The sequence below is a fragment of the Nematolebias whitei genome, chromosome 17 (genome assembly GCF_014905685.2).
Source record: "Nematolebias whitei isolate Nwh7 chromosome 17, NemWhi1, whole genome shotgun sequence".
Classification (NCBI taxonomy): domain Eukaryota; kingdom Metazoa; phylum Chordata; class Actinopteri; order Cyprinodontiformes; family Rivulidae; genus Nematolebias; species Nematolebias whitei.
This window is the reverse complement of record NC_056514.1, coordinates 31,487,458-31,504,588: the sequence shown is the minus strand read 5'-3', so window position 1 is coordinate 31,504,588 and position 17,131 is coordinate 31,487,458. Positions and strand designations below refer to the sequence as shown.

At 39.7% G+C, this 17,131-nt stretch overlaps 4 protein-coding genes across 4 annotated transcripts in view; 1 reads left to right on the top strand and 3 right to left on the bottom strand.

The window, feature by feature from the left end:
- Window positions 1-1,145, bottom strand: LOC119423722 (homeobox protein HMX3-B). The gene is made up of 2 exons (XM_037691128.1): window positions 852-1,145; window positions 1-627 (listed from the first exon to the last, which is right to left on the bottom strand). Exons 1-2 carry the CDS (start codon window positions 1,123-1,125, stop codon window positions 35-37), a joined length of 867 nt encoding a protein of 288 aa, XP_037547056.1. The 5' UTR covers window positions 1,126-1,145; the 3' UTR covers window positions 1-34.
- Window positions 1,146-3,848: 2,703 nt separating this feature from the next.
- acadsb (acyl-CoA dehydrogenase short/branched chain) lies at window positions 3,849-8,817 on the bottom strand. The gene is made up of 11 exons (XM_037691127.1): window positions 8,756-8,817; window positions 8,333-8,495; window positions 8,156-8,256; window positions 7,855-8,061; window positions 7,128-7,298; window positions 6,917-7,042; window positions 5,700-5,792; window positions 5,540-5,629; window positions 5,290-5,427; window positions 4,323-4,422; window positions 3,849-3,945 (listed from the first exon to the last, which is right to left on the bottom strand). The coding sequence occupies exons 1-11, from the start codon at window positions 8,786-8,788 to the stop codon at window positions 3,869-3,871; spliced, it is 1,299 nt and encodes a 432-aa protein (XP_037547055.1). The 5' UTR covers window positions 8,789-8,817; the 3' UTR covers window positions 3,849-3,868.
- A 472-nt stretch (window positions 8,818-9,289) lies between these two features.
- LOC119423720 (zinc finger protein Pegasus) lies at window positions 9,290-12,924 on the top strand. Its single transcript, XM_037691126.1, has 3 exons — window positions 9,290-9,743; window positions 9,822-10,013; window positions 11,743-12,924. The coding sequence occupies exons 1-3, from the start codon at window positions 9,608-9,610 to the stop codon at window positions 12,660-12,662; spliced, it is 1,248 nt and encodes a 415-aa protein (XP_037547054.1). The 5' UTR covers window positions 9,290-9,607; the 3' UTR covers window positions 12,663-12,924.
- A 1,428-nt stretch (window positions 12,925-14,352) lies between these two features.
- The window catches only part of LOC119423719 (L-seryl-tRNA(Sec) kinase), a 3,902-nt gene continuing 1,123 nt past the window's right edge, over window positions 14,353-17,131 (bottom strand). Inside the window, exons 2-6 of the mRNA XM_037691125.1 lie at window positions 16,270-16,516; window positions 15,985-16,186; window positions 15,818-15,893; window positions 14,688-14,781; window positions 14,353-14,616 (exon numbers count right to left, since the gene is read on the bottom strand). Coding sequence (XP_037547053.1) covers window positions 14,399-14,616; window positions 14,688-14,781; window positions 15,818-15,893; window positions 15,985-16,186; window positions 16,270-16,516 — 837 coding nt within the window. The 3' untranslated portion in view covers window positions 14,353-14,398. The remainder of the gene's footprint in view (window positions 14,617-14,687; window positions 14,782-15,817; window positions 15,894-15,984; window positions 16,187-16,269; window positions 16,517-17,131) is intronic.

Below are 17,131 nucleotides of genomic sequence, written 5' to 3'. Positions count from 1 at the left end.
CATTTAAAAACGTGCAGATTTGGACCCATCCTTGTTAAACTGGCCTCAGCAGGGGGGCTGAATGGGAGTAGTACATGTGATGGGGAAACGCCAGCAGTGAGCCGCTACTCGGTGAGTTTGTACCGGGGCCCCCGCTCGATTCTGAGGCCCCGCTCTCGTGGTAAAGTATGGGAACCCGCACAATCCTCTGCGCCGCCGCGTGGCTCATGTTGGCCGCCTCCAGCTCGGCGGCCAGCTGCCGCTTCCACTTATTCCTCCGGTTCTGGAACCAGATCTTCACCTGCGTCTCGGTCAGGTGCAGGGACGCGGCCAGGCCGGCGCGCTCCGAGCTGCTCAGGTAGCGCTTAATGTCGAAGGTGGACTCTAACTGGAACACCTGGCTCCTGGAGAACACCGTGCGCGTCTTCTTCTTCCGGCAGGGCTTCTTGTCCGGGTCCAGGTCGTCCGCTTTTCTCCTCCAGTCCTCCTCCGGGTCGGTTTCTTTCTTTGACTCCTCCGCGTCGCTCTCATCCAGGGCCAGGTCGTCGTCTGCGCTTTCCTCTTTGGCATCTTGGTCACTTTTTTGGAGATTCGGGGAGCGCCTGTCCGGTGCCGGTGACTCTTCTCTTGGGTTGACCTTCTCAGATCCTATAACAACAGTCTAATGTTATAATAGATTCAATGGGCAAAACGCCAAACCATTCCTATTTTAATTATATTTAAAACATGAAACGTGCGTCTTTCCATTCGCAAAATGATATTTTAGGGTCATAATTTATTCAAAACGAACGATAGTGGCAAAAATTACACACAGTGGGAATGTAAAATTAAAACAAATGCACACACACATACAAAATGATGAAATATTTGACCTGCAGTCCTAAAATGTGTCCCCAGCGCGTATGGGTACCACCAGGCGGACGCTCTCTCCAAATACTGCGCTGACAGTCCGATCCTCTGCGCGGGCAGCTCAAACCGAGGCAGAGACAAGTCACTGAGCCGAGAGAAGAAGCTGCCTTCAAAAACACCTTTGGACGAGCTGAGTGTGAGCTTTGGCTTCGTGGGTTTGTCTTCAATATTCAGCAGATTCTTAATGGAGAACGGCGAGTCCTTCGCGGGTTGGCGAGTCTCTTCAGGTTCTGCCATCACCTTTCACTGTCCGATGATCATCCAGTCAAGATAAACTTATGAGGTAAGAGCACCTAAAACAGATTAGGTTCTGGAATAAGTTATGAAAAGAGAAGAAAATCCCAGTGTGCGTAAAAGCGCTCCGATCCGTGCGTCAAACTTGCTGTGGATTGGTGCAACAGAAATGTTGTCCGAGTTAACGCGCGCTCGGTCTCTGCTGTTGCGCAGGTACAAAAGCAAATGGGATTGGAGAGGAAAGCTGTGAGGGGTCGTGACGAGAACAGTCTCCAAAAGAAGAACGAGGCCGCGCAAGCGTTTTGGCTCTGAGCTCCGCGGCAACGCACCCAATTATCGTCCAATTAGACTGAAGAGGAGAACGTCCCTTTTTATCAAGAGAGAGAGAGAGAGAGGGGGCGAGGTGGGCGTGCACAAGCCACCATCACCTGTCATTAAATTTAATAAATGGTTCAGAGATTATCACACAAATGCGACTCCAAGTATGCAAATTACGCACATATTTTACGCACGAATTTAAAGCCAAACTCTTTTAATAAAAAGTCTCATTTTTTTAGCTCAAGAAATATAGTCATGAATCGATCCAATAAATTTGAACTGAATCAGCTCGGATGGAGCCTGTGATTTATCTGCTCTGCCTTCAATAGAACAGGGATGTATTTACCTGCACCGAACCTCACTGACTGTATAACTTTATTAGCCAGGAAGTGCTTTGGGCAAAGCACAAATTGAATGTTTCCCATCATGTTAAAAAGCCTTTCAGATCAGCTTTGTACAAAAAAAAAAAAAACACAGAACCAGCAGGTGATGTACTGGTGGGATGAAATCAGTCTTGTTACTGTCAAATATATGGTTAGATGAAGCAGATTGTATTTGTGTGTGTAATTAGCAGGTTTAGTTAAATTAGCTGATAAATTCCATTAGATACAAAAGGAGAAAGTTGATTTTTCCCTGATAAGCTTAACTTAAATCAAAGAAATGTGCTCTACGTTTTCATTAAGCCAATAGACGTGTCCTTTTTCTGATGGTGTTTAATAGGTGAAACATGAAAATAAACAATATTCAGTAATATTCCTTTTACAATAATCATTTAAACCCAAGCTGAAGCAGATGCAGAGAACTAATCAAACGGATTGAATTTGTTCAACCTACAAGCACACAGCCATGTCCTTTCAGCTCATCAAGCCCTCTCCAAAGCTAAAGGACAACACTGTGTTTTTGTGTAAAGCTACTTGAATCCTTGCATAATTAGAGGTCTCATAGCAATGTTAAAAATGGGGACGGGGAAAGAGATTAACTGAGCTGTATTTAGACAAAGTGAGGAAAAAAAACAAGTGTTTTCAGTTGATTATGCAAATTAAACCAAGTGAAAGTGGATCAGCAGCAGAAAACAACGCTGCAACAGCAAACCTGGGTGACTTATTAATTCCGAGTGATTTTAGAAACACCTTGGAAGTTAGTTGTATAGGACCACAAAATGCCAATTTCATATACAACTATAAAGCAGAGTGCTAAAATCTGGGATTAAACCTTTGCTTCAACAAGTTTTGAATTATTTTATGATGTAAAAGTGTTAAGAGAGTGGTTGCTTTTTGCAGGATGTGTATAAATCACCCCATTGTCTTGATTCAAAAGCAGAAAATATTGACACAATTAAGTTTTGTAGTGAAGGCTTGATTACAAGAGCAACTTTGATTTGACATCAGGTTAAACGCTTACATTTTTTGCAGTCTATGTAGTTCTGTTACTAATAAACTTGTGCTTATACCCTATATTTGTCAGATTTCCTATTATAGCAGGTCAGAGGTCATAAAGGAAGAGGGTAAGCTTTGCAAAGTAAAGTTAATCCATATGATATATGAATAGATATTTCCTCGAAGGAAATTGAGTGCATCCGTTATTAAATTTAAAGACTGCAAACATTTAATTTCTTAATAAACAATATAGAGTACAATAATTGTTTAAGCATGCGTCTTTTCTTGTCAAGCAATTTTTTTAAATAGTCATCATGCATCTGGGTCTGTTAGCTCATCATTTAGACAATAGATCTGATTTTACACAGCTCCACTAAAACTGTGGAAACTTCATTAGCCTCAACTATAAAACTATCAATGAGTGAATTATGCAAGGCGGGCTCTTTTCAGCGTAATTAGATTAATATCAAATATCATTAGAGGTGTCAGGCTGTTAAAGACGTGATAATTGCCTGTTCATTGAGGCGCTGCAGTTACTCAGGACAGTGCTGCCATCTAGTGGTGCAGATTGGTATTAACCTGTAAAAGTACCAAAGTGGATGCAAAAACTGACATGTATTAAAAAGTATTCTTTATTTGTTGTTATGTGAAATCAGTCAATGTATAGTATACAGCAAGGGGTGGACTGTTACAATACACATGGTAGCATATCCTGCAATAACATGTCATAAATTTGTCATTATTAGCAAATATTCAGAAGGCACCGGATCACTCGCAGACTATCCTAGTTCAAATCTTTAACACACCATTTTCCATACTGCAACATAAAAATCAGTGATTTATACGTAACGGATCACCAGATGAACATGAATTCACAACAAATGTGGAAGGTATGATGCAGCAAAGGCAATTTCTACAAACTTTTGAACAGGTAAAGAACAGAACTACACATACCAGGGCAACTTCAGCTCAACTACTTAACAAAACCACAAAACTCTGAGGAGAAAAAAAAAAGAAAAGAAAGAGATTTATTTGCTCATGGTTGGATGATTTCAGTGGTCGTACTCCTTATCAATGAACTTGGCCATAGTGGATAGCTGAATATTTGTCGTGCCCTCATAAATGGTTCCTGCATGAGAGAACAAAAAAGCATCAGAATAAATTTCCAGTGGACAAAACAAAGTCCGTACTGTAATACAAGTCCAAAGATTTGACTTCAAGGAGACAAAGGGAGTTTGTTATGATGCTCAAGCTCCCTGAGGTGAAAGCAAAAGTGATATTTTACGGTGGCAGCTTCCTCGGCTGTATGTGCGTTGTCATAATGACACCGAGCAGCCACAAAGGGACATTCCTACAGAGTCTGATTACAGCCACTGCAGTCCCACCCCGCTCTGGTCCAATCACAAACAGCTACACCTGAACTTCCTGCAATTGTGTCTGTGAGTGCAGTTTCTCCTACGGCGCCGTAACTTGCATGTCGTGATGTCATTATAAAATAATTCTCACCGATTTTGCAGTCTCTGTAGTATTTCTCTATGGGGTAGTCTTTAGTGAAGCCCACTCCTCCCATCCATTCGATACATTTAGATGTGGTCAGGGTTGCAACCTGATGAGACACATACAACACACTGATGCCATACATAATTTTTAATACACATCCCTGGTAAATAAAGTGTACTTCTAAAGCAGCAGTTACTAAGAAACCGCAAAAGAAATCTTATAACAGACCTATAGGTTAACAAATTCAAGGACGAGCGTTTTTTTTGTTGTTGAAGAAATTCACAACCAACTTTCATTCCAGAGATTTAGTCTAAGATCAATTTTGGTTGAAAAATCTTGCAGTTGTAATCATTTGGGTTAAACCTTGCAAATAGCATGCACAATCATACAGCAAGGTGTCAAGCTTAGAGCACATGTTGTGAAGGACTCGGCTACTAGTAGCTCAAACTTTAGCTCAGTATCTGAAAGATGACCGAGTTACAGTCATTTTGCTGGTTTATGTGGGTTGTGGCAGTCAGCTGGGCTTAGGTTGACTCCAAAAGTTATTTGGTTGTAGATGGACATCAAATGATTCCTTCCTAAAAGTGTCATGAAAATCCACTAAGTGGTTTGAGATATTTTGCTAACAGAGAAACAGGGTTGAATCCAAACAGTAAAGTTTGATGTAAATATTTCAAACAATGGAGTACGTGATGGGAACAGCTCAGCTACAACCTCACCAAACAGTAACGAATTGAATTTGAGTTCTTTTTATATTTTTTAAGGTTTATTTGGCTGTGGCAGCCATTTTGAATTGCGCCGACACACACACAGGGGCAAAGCTTTATCTTTCACCTTCACGTTTTGGCAACAGATGGTAATTATGAAAAGACGACGAGAAGAAACTAAAAGTGCATGTATAAAATTGAAAAAGCCTTGTTTTAAACTATGAAAATACAGAAACACGTTCATGTTAAAGACTCAAAAAACCCACCTCAGATGAGAAGTATTTAGCCATGCAGGCCTCCTTAATGAACGGTCTGCCAGCTTCCTTCAGGCGAGCAGCGTTGTACGTCAGCAGTCGTGCCGCTTCAATCTGTGTCGCTACGTGGGCGATTTGATGCTGCATGCCCTACAAGAACAGAAATAGTGCCAAAACAAGTCACTGAACATAAATCTGACCTCACAAATTAAGCACATATATAATTAAAGTATTTAGCAGATAGTTTGTTGAGGATCAGAACCTGAAAGTCAAATATACGTTTTCCAAACTGCATCCTCTGCCTGGTGTAAGGAACGGTGTGGTCAAAGCAACCTTGTGCCAGTCCAATCATCTGCAACACAGTGACGGTTTTTATTCACAACGTGATGAAGTTATTTAAACAAAAATGTGCCACTGCATACCTGTGCTGCAATTCCAATCCTGCCCTCGTTCAGCATACCGATGGCATACTTGTATCCATGACCGACTTCTCCTAAAATGTTTTTCTCTGGTACCTACAGAAAGCAGAAAGTTGGTCACTGTGAAAATGCAGTGCGAATGCTTATTGCTGAAGAACTTGCTGAAAAACAGCTGAAATTACCAGTAGCTAAAAACATGCTGAAATGTAGCTGAAATGAAGAACGAGCCTAAGCTAGCAGAAGAAAGCATAAAGAACACATATTTGCTGAATGTGGTTTAAATACGCAGACATTTGCATAAAAAATGAGTAAATTAGCTAAAAAAGCTGAAATCAGCAAAAAAAAAAGGCTGAAAAGTAGCCGAAAAGGCAGGAAGAAGCTTAAATTACCAGAAGAAAGTGGAGAGAGCACAACTGTGCTCAATTAGGCTGAAAGAAGCAGAAATGAGCACAAAAAGTGTAATGTATCTGAAAAAAGATTAAAGTAGCGAAAAGACAGCTGAAGAGTAGCTAAAACAGCAGAACTTAAATTTAAAAGAAAGAAGTGGAAAGAGCATATTTTTGCTAAATTAGGCTGAAAAAAAGTTGAAATGAGTGCCAAATATGTGGAATTAGATGAAAATGCTAACGTTAGCATAAAACAGCAAAAAAAGTAGCTGAAATGGCAGAAAAAGCTGAAACTTGCAGAAATAAGCTGAAAGGAGCATAACAAGCTGAATTTGCCATAAAGATGTTAGAAGAAGCACAAAAGTGTTGTAGTTAGCAGAAAGAACCTGAAAGGAGCACAAAACTGTTGGAAAAAAACAGAAGCAGCTGAAAGTAGATGAAAAAAATTTTAAATCTGCACAAAGAAGCTGAAAGAAGCTGAACTGGAACAAAATGTGAAAGGAGCAGTAAAAAGGTTGTAAACAGATCTAAAGAGTTGGAGGATGTAAAATGAGCTCAATTCATTTTCTATGAGGGAAAAAAAATGGCAGAAAAGGCTAAATATTTCAAAAAGCTGAAGTTGCACCAACAACAAAAGTCACAGCAGCCTTCTCCTGAACGAGCTGAACATTATGATTTGTTGAAACAGCACAAAAATTGTGGCACGAGAAAGATGCCGAAAAACGTACAGAAGAAAAATGGATCACAATAGTGTGAACGCTTCATAAACATTCACACATTAAATCACAATATGGCTGACATCCGGCCAGTGCAGCTACGAGTGTCTGCTTTCACCTTGAGGTTGTCAAAGTTGATGGGGCAGGTGGAGGATGCGCGTAGTCCAAGCTTGTTCTCCTTCTTGCAAATCTCAAGTCCCTCGGTATCCCGGTCCACAATGAAGCAGGTAATGCCTCTGTATCCCTGACAAACAAAAGAGGGAGAACATCGTTAGGATTCAGAATTGGTGAGCACCAAACAAACAATATGGATGACGAATGTTACTCACGGCAGAAGGATCCACGTTCGCCATGACGAGGAAAACTCCTGCATGCTCTGCGTTACTGATCCACATCTTGGATCCGTTGATTATGTAATAGTCCTTGTGTTTTGCAGCGCGCGTCCTCAGAGAAAATGCATCACTCCCCGACTCTGCTTCAGAGAGGCAGAAGCTCCCACACTGTCACAACAAGTAGGAAAGGGTTAAGGTCAATTTAGTGCAACAGATAAAACTAGAAGCTATTTATACATGAGTGGTGCTGACTTCATCTTCAGAAGCAGTAAGAAACTTCCAAAAAGTTGCTAAGGAAAATGTAAACAAAAATTAATTAATTAATTAAAAACAATGGCTTGTGAATAAATGAAGCCTTATATTTATTAGCAAACTTGTACAGAGGTAAAATATTGGCTGGTGTTTAATTATTTCAATGACTGTTCTTAAATAAATGGTTTGTTTATGACACTTTCTTAACATAACAAAAAAGGCTTTCCAGCAGCTAAAAGTAGCTAAAGTATAGCTAAAAGTAGCAAAGGTTGAGGTAAAATCTAAAGTAGCAAAATTGTAGCTAAAACTAGAGGTTGAAAAATACTATTTAAAAGTTGCAAAATGTGGCAAAGGGGTAATTAAATTAATAAATGGCTAGCAAACAGCTAAAAATGACAACAAGCTGGCTAAAAGCTAAAAGTAGTATGCTAAAAACTGATTTCAAAGACAGTTAAAATGTCAATCGGCTAACCGTGTCGGTTGATAGTCGGTTCAGGTACTTCTCTTTCTGAGCTGCGGTACCAAGTTTAGTAATCAGCACGTTGATGAGCGTGTTTTGGATGTCAACGAGCACCGCCACCGAGGGATCCACCTTCGCCAGCTCCTCAATCACCAGGATGGAGGAGAAAAACGAGGAGCCGGTGCCACCATACTCTGGGTCAATTTCAATTCCCATGAGCTTAAAAAAAAAAAGGAAGAATTATATATTTAAAAAAAAATCCACAGTTTTATTTAAATGCAGGTGTTCACAGAGATTTAAAGGAATGACATACTCCCTGCTCAAAGAGAGATTTAATGACTTCTTCATCCATGGCAGAGTCTTCATCCATCTTTGACACAAGGGGGGCGATGCGCTCCTGTGCATATTTCTTCACTGACAACAAACATCAGAAACATTAATGTGACAGAAAGTTCTGTCTGCAGCTGCATGGCTTCAGGTTCCTGCTCACCTGCTTCCCTCATCATGCTCTCCTCCTCTGAATAGGTCTGAAGGGGAGGAAAGGAAGAAAGTCCAGCAGCCTGGTGGGACTCCACAGCTGGGGCAGAGGTGGTCCTGCTCCTGGCTCCAGACTGGCAAGTCTTCCATGATGCTCGAGGGACCGGTGTAAGGTACTGGACACCAGTAAGAGGAGTGAAAGTCGTATGGATTCAGGACAGATACTTACTCAGAGCTTGGCTAGGTCGTCTAATGATAACAAATGTGTTAATCCAAATCAAACAAGTTAGTGCTAGCACACGTTAGCGTAACGTCACGTTGGGAAGAGTAAGCACGGTGAGCAGACAAAAGAGGGCACGTTAAAAGGCAACATGCTGGTTGTTCATAGGAAAACACGTAACATGACAGTATCAAAGTCTACAGTATGTAGTCTCACCTTTGACACAGTCCTGACCAACAGCGCAGCCATGGTTTATTATGAAATGACTATGCGACTCTAAGTTGCCAGATAAAAAATGACGAACTTTCCCTTCAAAACGAATTTGGATGAACGTTAAGCGCGCAGGGATGGGCCTAATCGTTTTCCTTTTGACAATATACATTTGTTCACGTGAATAAAAATAATTTTTTTTAACTGGTGTACGGAAATTCTTAAATTATTGCATTTTGGAGCTTTTTCAAAAGCTATCGAAGACCCTAACGCTATCGTATAAATACATAATAGTCGTAGATCTGGCAACGCTGTGCTCCCTTCAAATAAACTTGGAAATTGTACTACATTCAAAGGCGTAAAATTCTTGTTGTAAATATATGAACATTGAAACATATGCTGATTGACTAAAATAAACAAATATATCGGATTAAAAATGAAACGTTAGCAATGGGGAACAGGTTAAAAGCTATTAAATAGAAAATTGACTTATATTTTATAACGTTCATTTTTCCGACGGTATACAAAAGCAACAGTTACGTTTGCGTGAAGACGGAAGCTTAGCGCTGTACACAAGGTGACGGTTGGGTTGTACATAGAAAAAAAAGATTAGCCTTATTTATACATTGTTTCGACATAAATTTGAATTTGATTTAACGCTGGAAAGGAACAATGCTAACCTACGTTTTAACCACGAGTTTTAAAGAAATAAAATACGACATGTATCTAACAAACGTTAGCACTGTTGCTACTAGCGATCCATAAAGCGTTAAGAGCTAGCTTAACAGCTGGTTGGCTGCTGTGACACGTAGCAGCATCATATTCGGATGTTTTCGTGTTTAACTGAGCATAAATAAAATGGAAGAGATAAAGAGCGAGCCTGTGGATTTTGTGAGGGAATTTCAGGAATACTTGACCCAGCAAACCCAGCATGTCAACATGATCTCGGGCTCTGTTTGTGGAGAAAAGGAGACAACGGAGCAGTTTCATGCTGGTGAGAACAACACTGCAGCACAAAAGTCTTAGTTGAATACGATTTCAGATAATTCACTGATTCTGTGTGCGTTTCTAGTTGTCCCAAGATGTGAGCAGAATGGTCTGGATCCCCCTTCTGTGGAGGTGAGCCTGCCTGTGGAAGATGGGTCAGATGTGCAGATGATGGACGACCTGGAAAGGACCTGCGATGGAAAATACAAATGCAGCTACTGTAGCTATGCCAATAAAGGCATGGCTCGTCTAATAGAGCACACCCGCATCCACACAGGTATGATACCAGAGGCTCATGTAATGAAGTCATTTGCTGTACATCAGCTACATTACATGCATCACACAAAGTTCAAGCCCAATTTCCAAAAATTTGGGACTTTTTGTAAATAAAAAACTGAATATAGTAGTTCAGAAATCTCACAAACCCATATTTTGTTGAAACCTGAAATATGTACTTTTTAAAATAAAATAATCTTTACTTACGACATCAACACATCTCAAAAAAGCTGGGGCAGGATCACGTTTACCAGTGCAAAGCATCCCCCTCTTCTTTTAACAACCATTGACCTTTTCTGTAAACTGAGACCAGTTTTGAGTTTTTTTGGGGCAAAATGTTGTCCCATACTTGTCTGATGTAGGATTCTAACTGTTCAGCAGTCCCGGGTCTTCTTTGCTGGACTGGAGTATATGTTCTAAAACCTGTACAAACATTTATGCATTGATGATGCCTTTCCAGATGTGTAAGCTACACATGTCAGAGAAGCAGACTTTTAAGTGATGACAGCAGGCTGGATGGTCCCTCTGTTAGTATTGTGGAGACGGTGTTTGTGTTTCCCCCCAAATAATTTGAAATTAAGATTCGTCTGACCACGAACATTTTTTCACCTGCAGTGAAACAGAGAAGTTGACAGCATTGCTGTACGATTTTCACATATGGCTTATTCTTTGCATGATAGAGCTTTACCCTGCATTTGTGGCTGACATGGCAGACAATGATTTTTGGAAGTGTTACTGAGCACAAGCAGTGATTTCCAGAACAGAATAAGATTTGTTTTTAACGCAGCACCGCTTTAGGGATCATGGCCTTGTCATTGACCTTTGGCCATGTCTCTTGCACAGGTTTTTCCAGATTCTTAAAATCTTTTCTCTTCAAAATGCTTTTTTTTATATATATACTTAATCCTCTTATAGACCTGTTGCAAAATTTTCATCCAGCTGTTTCATATTCATACCACCTACTTCTATAACCTTTTGTTGCCACTCTCCCAACCTTTAAAAAAATGCATTACTGTCATGAAATTGAAACAAAAACATATTTTTTACATTGCACATTTTTTTTTAGTTAAAACATTTGACGTGTACCATGCTTCATTGTAAATAAAATATAAGGTTTTTGAGAATTGCAACACATCACATTCAGTTTGAATTTATCATTTACATTAGGGCTTCACGATATTATTGACATGGTATCGGCCGATATTAGCGATCAAGTTAAATATCGGACATTCCGTCAAAATAACTCACCGGTATAAAAGGCGCCGTTATAACTATAGAACGGTCAACTGCAGAGAAACAAAACCTCACCAGCAGAGAGTAAATGTCATGAATACATTTGACATTAACATAATTTAAGTTGAAGTGTTACATCATTTTCAGCCCCCTTTTTATCATCTGCATTTGGTAGCAGATCAAACTGACCAAGACCATGCAGAATAATGTATTTTAATTCACAGCAGAAAAAGCTTTGTAGTGTCTGTAAGTAGGTCTAGGAAAAAAAAAAAAAAATAGTATTGGTATCAGTTATCGGACAAATAAATTTTAACATATTGGCATATCGGACATCGGCCAAAAATCCAATATCGTGCATCTCTACTTTACACATCTCAACTTTTTCCCCATGTGGAGTTATTGTCATCATGTCTGTTCATCCTTTCACAAAAGCATGCTTGGTAGAATCAAATACAACTATATTACAATAATACTAATACTACACGTTTCTTCACCAGGTGAAAAACCTCATCGCTGCCAGCTTTGCCCATTTGCGTCTGCATATGAGCGCCACTTGGAAGCCCACATGCGCTCGCACACAGGAGAGAAGCCATACAAGTGTGACCTCTGCGCGTTCCGATGCAGCGACCGCAGCAACTTGTCCCACCACCGCCGCCGTCGCCACAAGCTTCTTCCCACGAGGGTGGTCCGGCCTCCCTTCTCTAACAAGAGAATGCTGAGCGCTTTGCAGAAGAGGACAGGCTCGCTGGGCTTCGGTCGACGGCTCCTGATCAACATCAGTCCTCCCTCCTTGGTGTCGCCAAGGTCTGAATATATGAATGACCTCTCTAACAAGATCCACCACTTGAATAGCGAGTATAAAAATCCTCCCAAAGTGGATGAGATTGAAAACCACAGCCAGAGTGCTAATGGTTTTAGAAACTCACTGGACCAGCTGTCTGCACTGGCTGGACAGCTGGGCAGCCTTCACTCTGAACCGGAGGCTCCTGCGTCACCTGACAGAGAGTCCGTAAAAGACGAGAAGCCAATCCTGATACAACACGTCTCCAGTGAACAGGTTGCAGTGTGCTCAAATGCATTTCAGACATCGCCACCAAAAAACGAGTCTCCCACTTCAGTTCACGAAAGCGGCAGTCCCGTTCCTGCATTTAGTTTGGAGAACAACACGAACACTTTTACTGGAAGCGTTAGCAACAGCCAGGCGAGCACACCCACCCTGGCCCCGACTGCACCAGACCAACAGCTCCTACAGAAATGTCAGCATTGCGATATTCACTTTTCCGATAATATACTTTTTACTATCCACATGGGTTGCCATGGTTTTGAACATCCGTTCCAGTGCAACATCTGTGGTCATATGTGCATAGATAAATACAATTTTGCTTGTCATTTTGCCCGTGGACAACATAAAAAGTGACAATGTGCACTTTTAGTTTCAGACTTGTGTTCAGCTCCCTCATTAAAGTGGATGTTCTTTGCTGGTTATTATATTAATAAATATCCAAGGACTGTTAGGGAAATATTTATTTTAAACTATTAAAGGCTGATTTCTCTGAGCTTGGCTTATAGACGCACAATCTGTAGTTTTAATCAGTTTGGTCTGGTTACTGACACTTTTTAAACACAACGAGAACTACAAAAAACTTCTTTAGCAGCAAATGATTCACTTCATGCATTTTTATCCATTGGTTTGTTTTGCCGTTAGAAAATCATAGGTAATTATCTGTGTTTATATACGTTTATTAATCTGTCTGTTAGCAAAATATCTAGTTTTGAGTAAAACTCCCTAAAGTAATCACTGGATCTACATTTATAATTGATTACATTTTGGTATTAACACAATATTCAAGATGGCCTCCACCAGCTAATTGGTCTTAGCCAACAGAAATGTCAACAGTTCAATTATATATTTATTGATATGAAATTTTGTGTGGTAGTAGCTGAGCATTATCTCCAAAACGCACTTCAGGCACTAACATTTTTACGATTCTCACCCACACTGTACCATTAAAATTACGTTAAAAGCTTTTCATCCATTTTTCTTTAATTTGTTGTGTTCAGTTTAACTTTGTTCAGAACACAGTTTGCAACATCTCCCTGTCAATCATCTATTTTCTGTAGCTGCTTTTCTTTCTGGATGGTGGGGGAGCAGGTGCCTGTCTCCAGCAGTCACTGTGCAAGATGCGGGACAGTCCATCACAGACACTTAAAACACCCATACACTAATGCACCTTGGTGTGTGCAGGATGTCTTTGTGATTTAATATTTAAAAAAATCATTTTAGCCACCTACTGCTTGGAATCAGACGCTAAAACAAAATAAGAATAATTTTCACACGGTTATGTCGGGTAACTGTTCAAGAGAAGTTGTACATGATTAGAAAGTGATAATAAAAATTGTTGGCAATTTTTTGTTTTTGCAGATGTGACATAGACGCTTAGAACGAATTTTAATGATGTGCTTTTTTTTTCTTTCTAAACCTTTATTTAATAAATTAAGAGAACTACCGTTTGTTTCACACATTTGTGTAACACAGTCTACAAACTCCAGATATGTTTGGCAAAATTATTATATGAAAAAAAAACAACCATTTAATCTTAGATGTGATTTTTAATTGGCAACGTCAAAAGTAAAAAATGGCTCATTTTACAGACTTTGAACTAAAAAGTGTGGTAGTAGCTGAGCATGGTCTCCAACCCATACTTCCAGTTGCGTGACATTGTTGCTTCAAACCTTGGCATTGCCTGTGAAGTCAACCCTGTTTGTTAGCAAAATATATCCTAAACTACTAGATGGATTTGCATGAAACGTTCAGAAAGTAAATATCGGCAGTACATTTACAACTGATTGGTTTCAGCTTAAACCAAGATGGCCACTGCAGCTAATCGACCTCATTCTACACTTAAATGGCTACACCTCAGTGAATTCATCAGATACTGAGCCATGGTCATAACACATACTCAAAGTGCAAACAAATAACGCAAGATATTGCACAAAATTGCGCCCAACATAACTAAAAGTTGGAACAAAGCAGCTACAACTCTGTCATTTCTCAATATAAAATGATCGTGGACTACAATTCTGAATTATGAAACTAAGCAGGCCGTATGCAGTCTTTAAGTTTTTAAATGTTTTGCTTTGTAAACCTTCAAGTCAATCACTGTGATTTATAAATCTTGACAAAATGTCCTCCTTTTGGTCATCAAAAATGCTTCCCACTGCTCGTTCCACCACCCGCTCCACATCGACGTCCTCCTGAATGAACGGAACCTCCTGAAGGAGCTGTTTCCGAAGGTTGTGAAGGAACGTCGCTTTAGACTCGTTCAGCTGAGCAGCCAAGAGCCGCATGCGCTCAGAAGGAACATGATTATCTAAAATAAAGACTGAAAGTCATAATTGTAATAGGCGAGTGAAATAAAGGGTGTTTGTGGAGCTGACTGACCTCTGGCAGTCTTCATGGCTTCAGATATGAGGCGTCGACAAGCCCGATCAGCCTGGTGGACCACACTCGTGGCACATGTAAGACGATCAGCCTCCTGGAACATGTATGACACAAAATGCAAGAAAGTATTCACTTCCACTATGGAGGGTGGAATGTGACGAAATCATATAAATACATAATAAGTAAATGTTTCATTGAATTCTTAAATACATCTTTAAATATACAATTAAATTATTAAATACACATTTAATTAAATGTCCCATGAAATGAATAAATTTTACATTATTTCATGATATATTTATTTAATTTTGTCACATTCTATCCTCCAGTGTCGTCATGAAATTATAGTGTCATCCTCACCCATCAAACTCAGTGGGCGGGACTAATGCTGATCATGTGACATCCATTGCTTTGGTCTGAAGTCAGTTCAAATATGGCAGCTCCCTCCATGCAGGACCTCAATTTGCTTTCTTGTGAACTGGTTGGAGATATTTTAAACCAAGCAACGGATATAGAAGCTGGAGCTTCTCCCCCAGAGTTTGTGGTAAATAAATTGGAACAGTTTATTGAAGTTACTGGAGTTATTTCTGCACTTTCCAACTTCTCGTAAAAGCGCGTCTTCTTTACATTCATGGTATGAAAAAAGGTTTCACCCAAATACATATATTTTCAGAATATATATATTTTCAAAAAATATATATAAAAATATATATATTTTCAGAATATATTTTCTGGCCTGTGGATCAATGTATTATCTGTGGTCGATTTGTCTTCATTTGTTGTGTGGAGCAGCCAATCAGGTGTCAGGGTCTGTTCATGAGCCGTCTTAGTCCCGCCCACTGAGTTTGACGGGTGACGCTGACAGTTATAATTTCATGATGACACTGGAGGGAGGAATGTGACAAAATTAAATAATTTAAAAGGTACATTTATTTATTTCATGGGATATTTAATTAATTAATGATTTAATAATTTAATTGAATATTTATCATGATATATCATGATTTAATGATGTATTTAATAATTAAATGATGCATTTAATTATGTATTTATTTATTTAATTTAGTCACATTCCATCCATATTCCACAACAGCACATTTCATTTGTATTGTGTTGGCGATTAGCGCTACCTGTTGTTCAGTGTTCTCTTCCACCGGGCTCAGAGGATTATTTAGAGATGAACAGATCAACTCCATCACTTTCCGGCTGATGACAAAACCACACAAGAAGAAAAACAAAAGATAAGCATTTAAAACTAATTATCAGCTGTTATTAAGGGTTTACTCTGCAGTTTTACATGTCACATTTGGAGCTGCTGTCTGATGTGTTGAGCGAGATGCTTTGCATTTCCCACAAGTTCTTTTGTGGATTTGGAGACTCCAAACGCTTCTCCATCTCCCGTATCACTTCAGTGGGAATAGGCTTAGACCGGCTGTGGTTTCTGCTGATGCAGGACTCTAAATCGCACTGTAGATACACCTGACAAAAGCCCAGAGAACCTGCACGAATAGATAATAACTTTAAACCTCAATTTTAACAAAATAAATAGGATCAGAGGCATTGGTGGACAAAATGACCTTACACTTTCTTGCAAGTTGATACACTTCATATCTCATGCTCGGATAGAAGAAGTTGTCATCTAGTAGAAAGAGAAGCGGAGTCCCATCAGACATCAACATTTCAGGCTGCAGCATTGCTTCAGTACATTGTTCCCAAGCTGCGCTGTTTATCAGTGAGCTGCTCTGTAACGTTGTTACCCCCTCGGACCTCTCCACGAACTGCCCAATGCTACGCAGCACTGCTTGTCTGTGGGACTTCCAGTTAGTGTGCTGGAAATAGAAATCAGATCCAATATTAATAAATCAGCTCAATATTCAAAGGGGTTTTAAAGCTTCCTACTAATATGTGCAAAAATATATATATTTTTTTGTTTCTTGGTGGTCAAGAATTGGGTGTATTTATTAGTAACAAAAGGAAAACCTACAGTAATCCACTGAAAGTGTCCCTGTTGTCAAACTTGTCTCTTTTTTTGTCATCAAACTAAAATATTTGGCACAAAACCCCAAAATGCGTGAAGTCTTTTCAGTCATTTGAGATGGCAACAAGTCTGCACATCAGTGGTAAGTTAAGTTTATGCTCGTTCGGTGCAGTCAGAACATCAAGACTGCTGAGAAGATGTTGACAACACTGCAGCGACTCAAGCTACCCACCCTGACAGCTGTTGGGATCTTAACACCTGAAGTGGGAGTCTAATATTAACTTCATCGCAAAAGGCAAAGCAGTGGATGTACCAGCAAAATGCACCGTTTGAAGAAGGATGGCTAATAAATAATATTCTAATATTTAAATTCTTGGCAGGGTTAGGATAGCCAAGACTTTTGGGACGCCACAGCACTGAAGTCCAGTGAAGGTACATTTATTAAAGCAGGAACACAATGATTCTA

Coding starts and splice junctions, on each gene's coding strand:
- LOC119423720 (XM_037691126.1), top strand. CDS start 9,608: ATGGAAGAGATAAAGAGCGAGCCTGTGGATTTTGTGAGGGAATTTCAG. Junction 9,744..9,821: donor AACGGAGCAGTTTCATGCTG/GTGAGAACAACA, acceptor GTGCGTTTCTAG/TTGTCCCAAGATGTGAGCAG. Junction 10,014..11,742: donor GCACACCCGCATCCACACAG/GTATGATACCAG, acceptor TTTCTTCACCAG/GTGAAAAACCTCATCGCTGC.
- acadsb (XM_037691127.1), bottom strand. CDS start 8,788: ATGGCTGCGCTGTTGGTCAGGACTGTGTCAAAG. Junction 8,257..8,332: donor GAGCATGATGAGGGAAGCAG/GTGAGCAGGAAC, acceptor GTTTGTTGTCAG/TGAAGAAATATGCACAGGAG. Junction 5,428..5,539: donor AACGTATATTTGACTTTCAG/GTTCTGATCCTC, acceptor CTGTTCTTGTAG/GGCATGCAGCATCAAATCGC.
- LOC119423722 (XM_037691128.1), bottom strand. CDS start 1,125: ATGGCAGAACCTGAAGAGACTCGCCAACCCGCGAAGGACTCGCCGTTC. Junction 628..851: donor GACACATTTTAGGACTGCAG/GTCAAATATTTC, acceptor CTGTTGTTATAG/GATCTGAGAAGGTCAACCCA.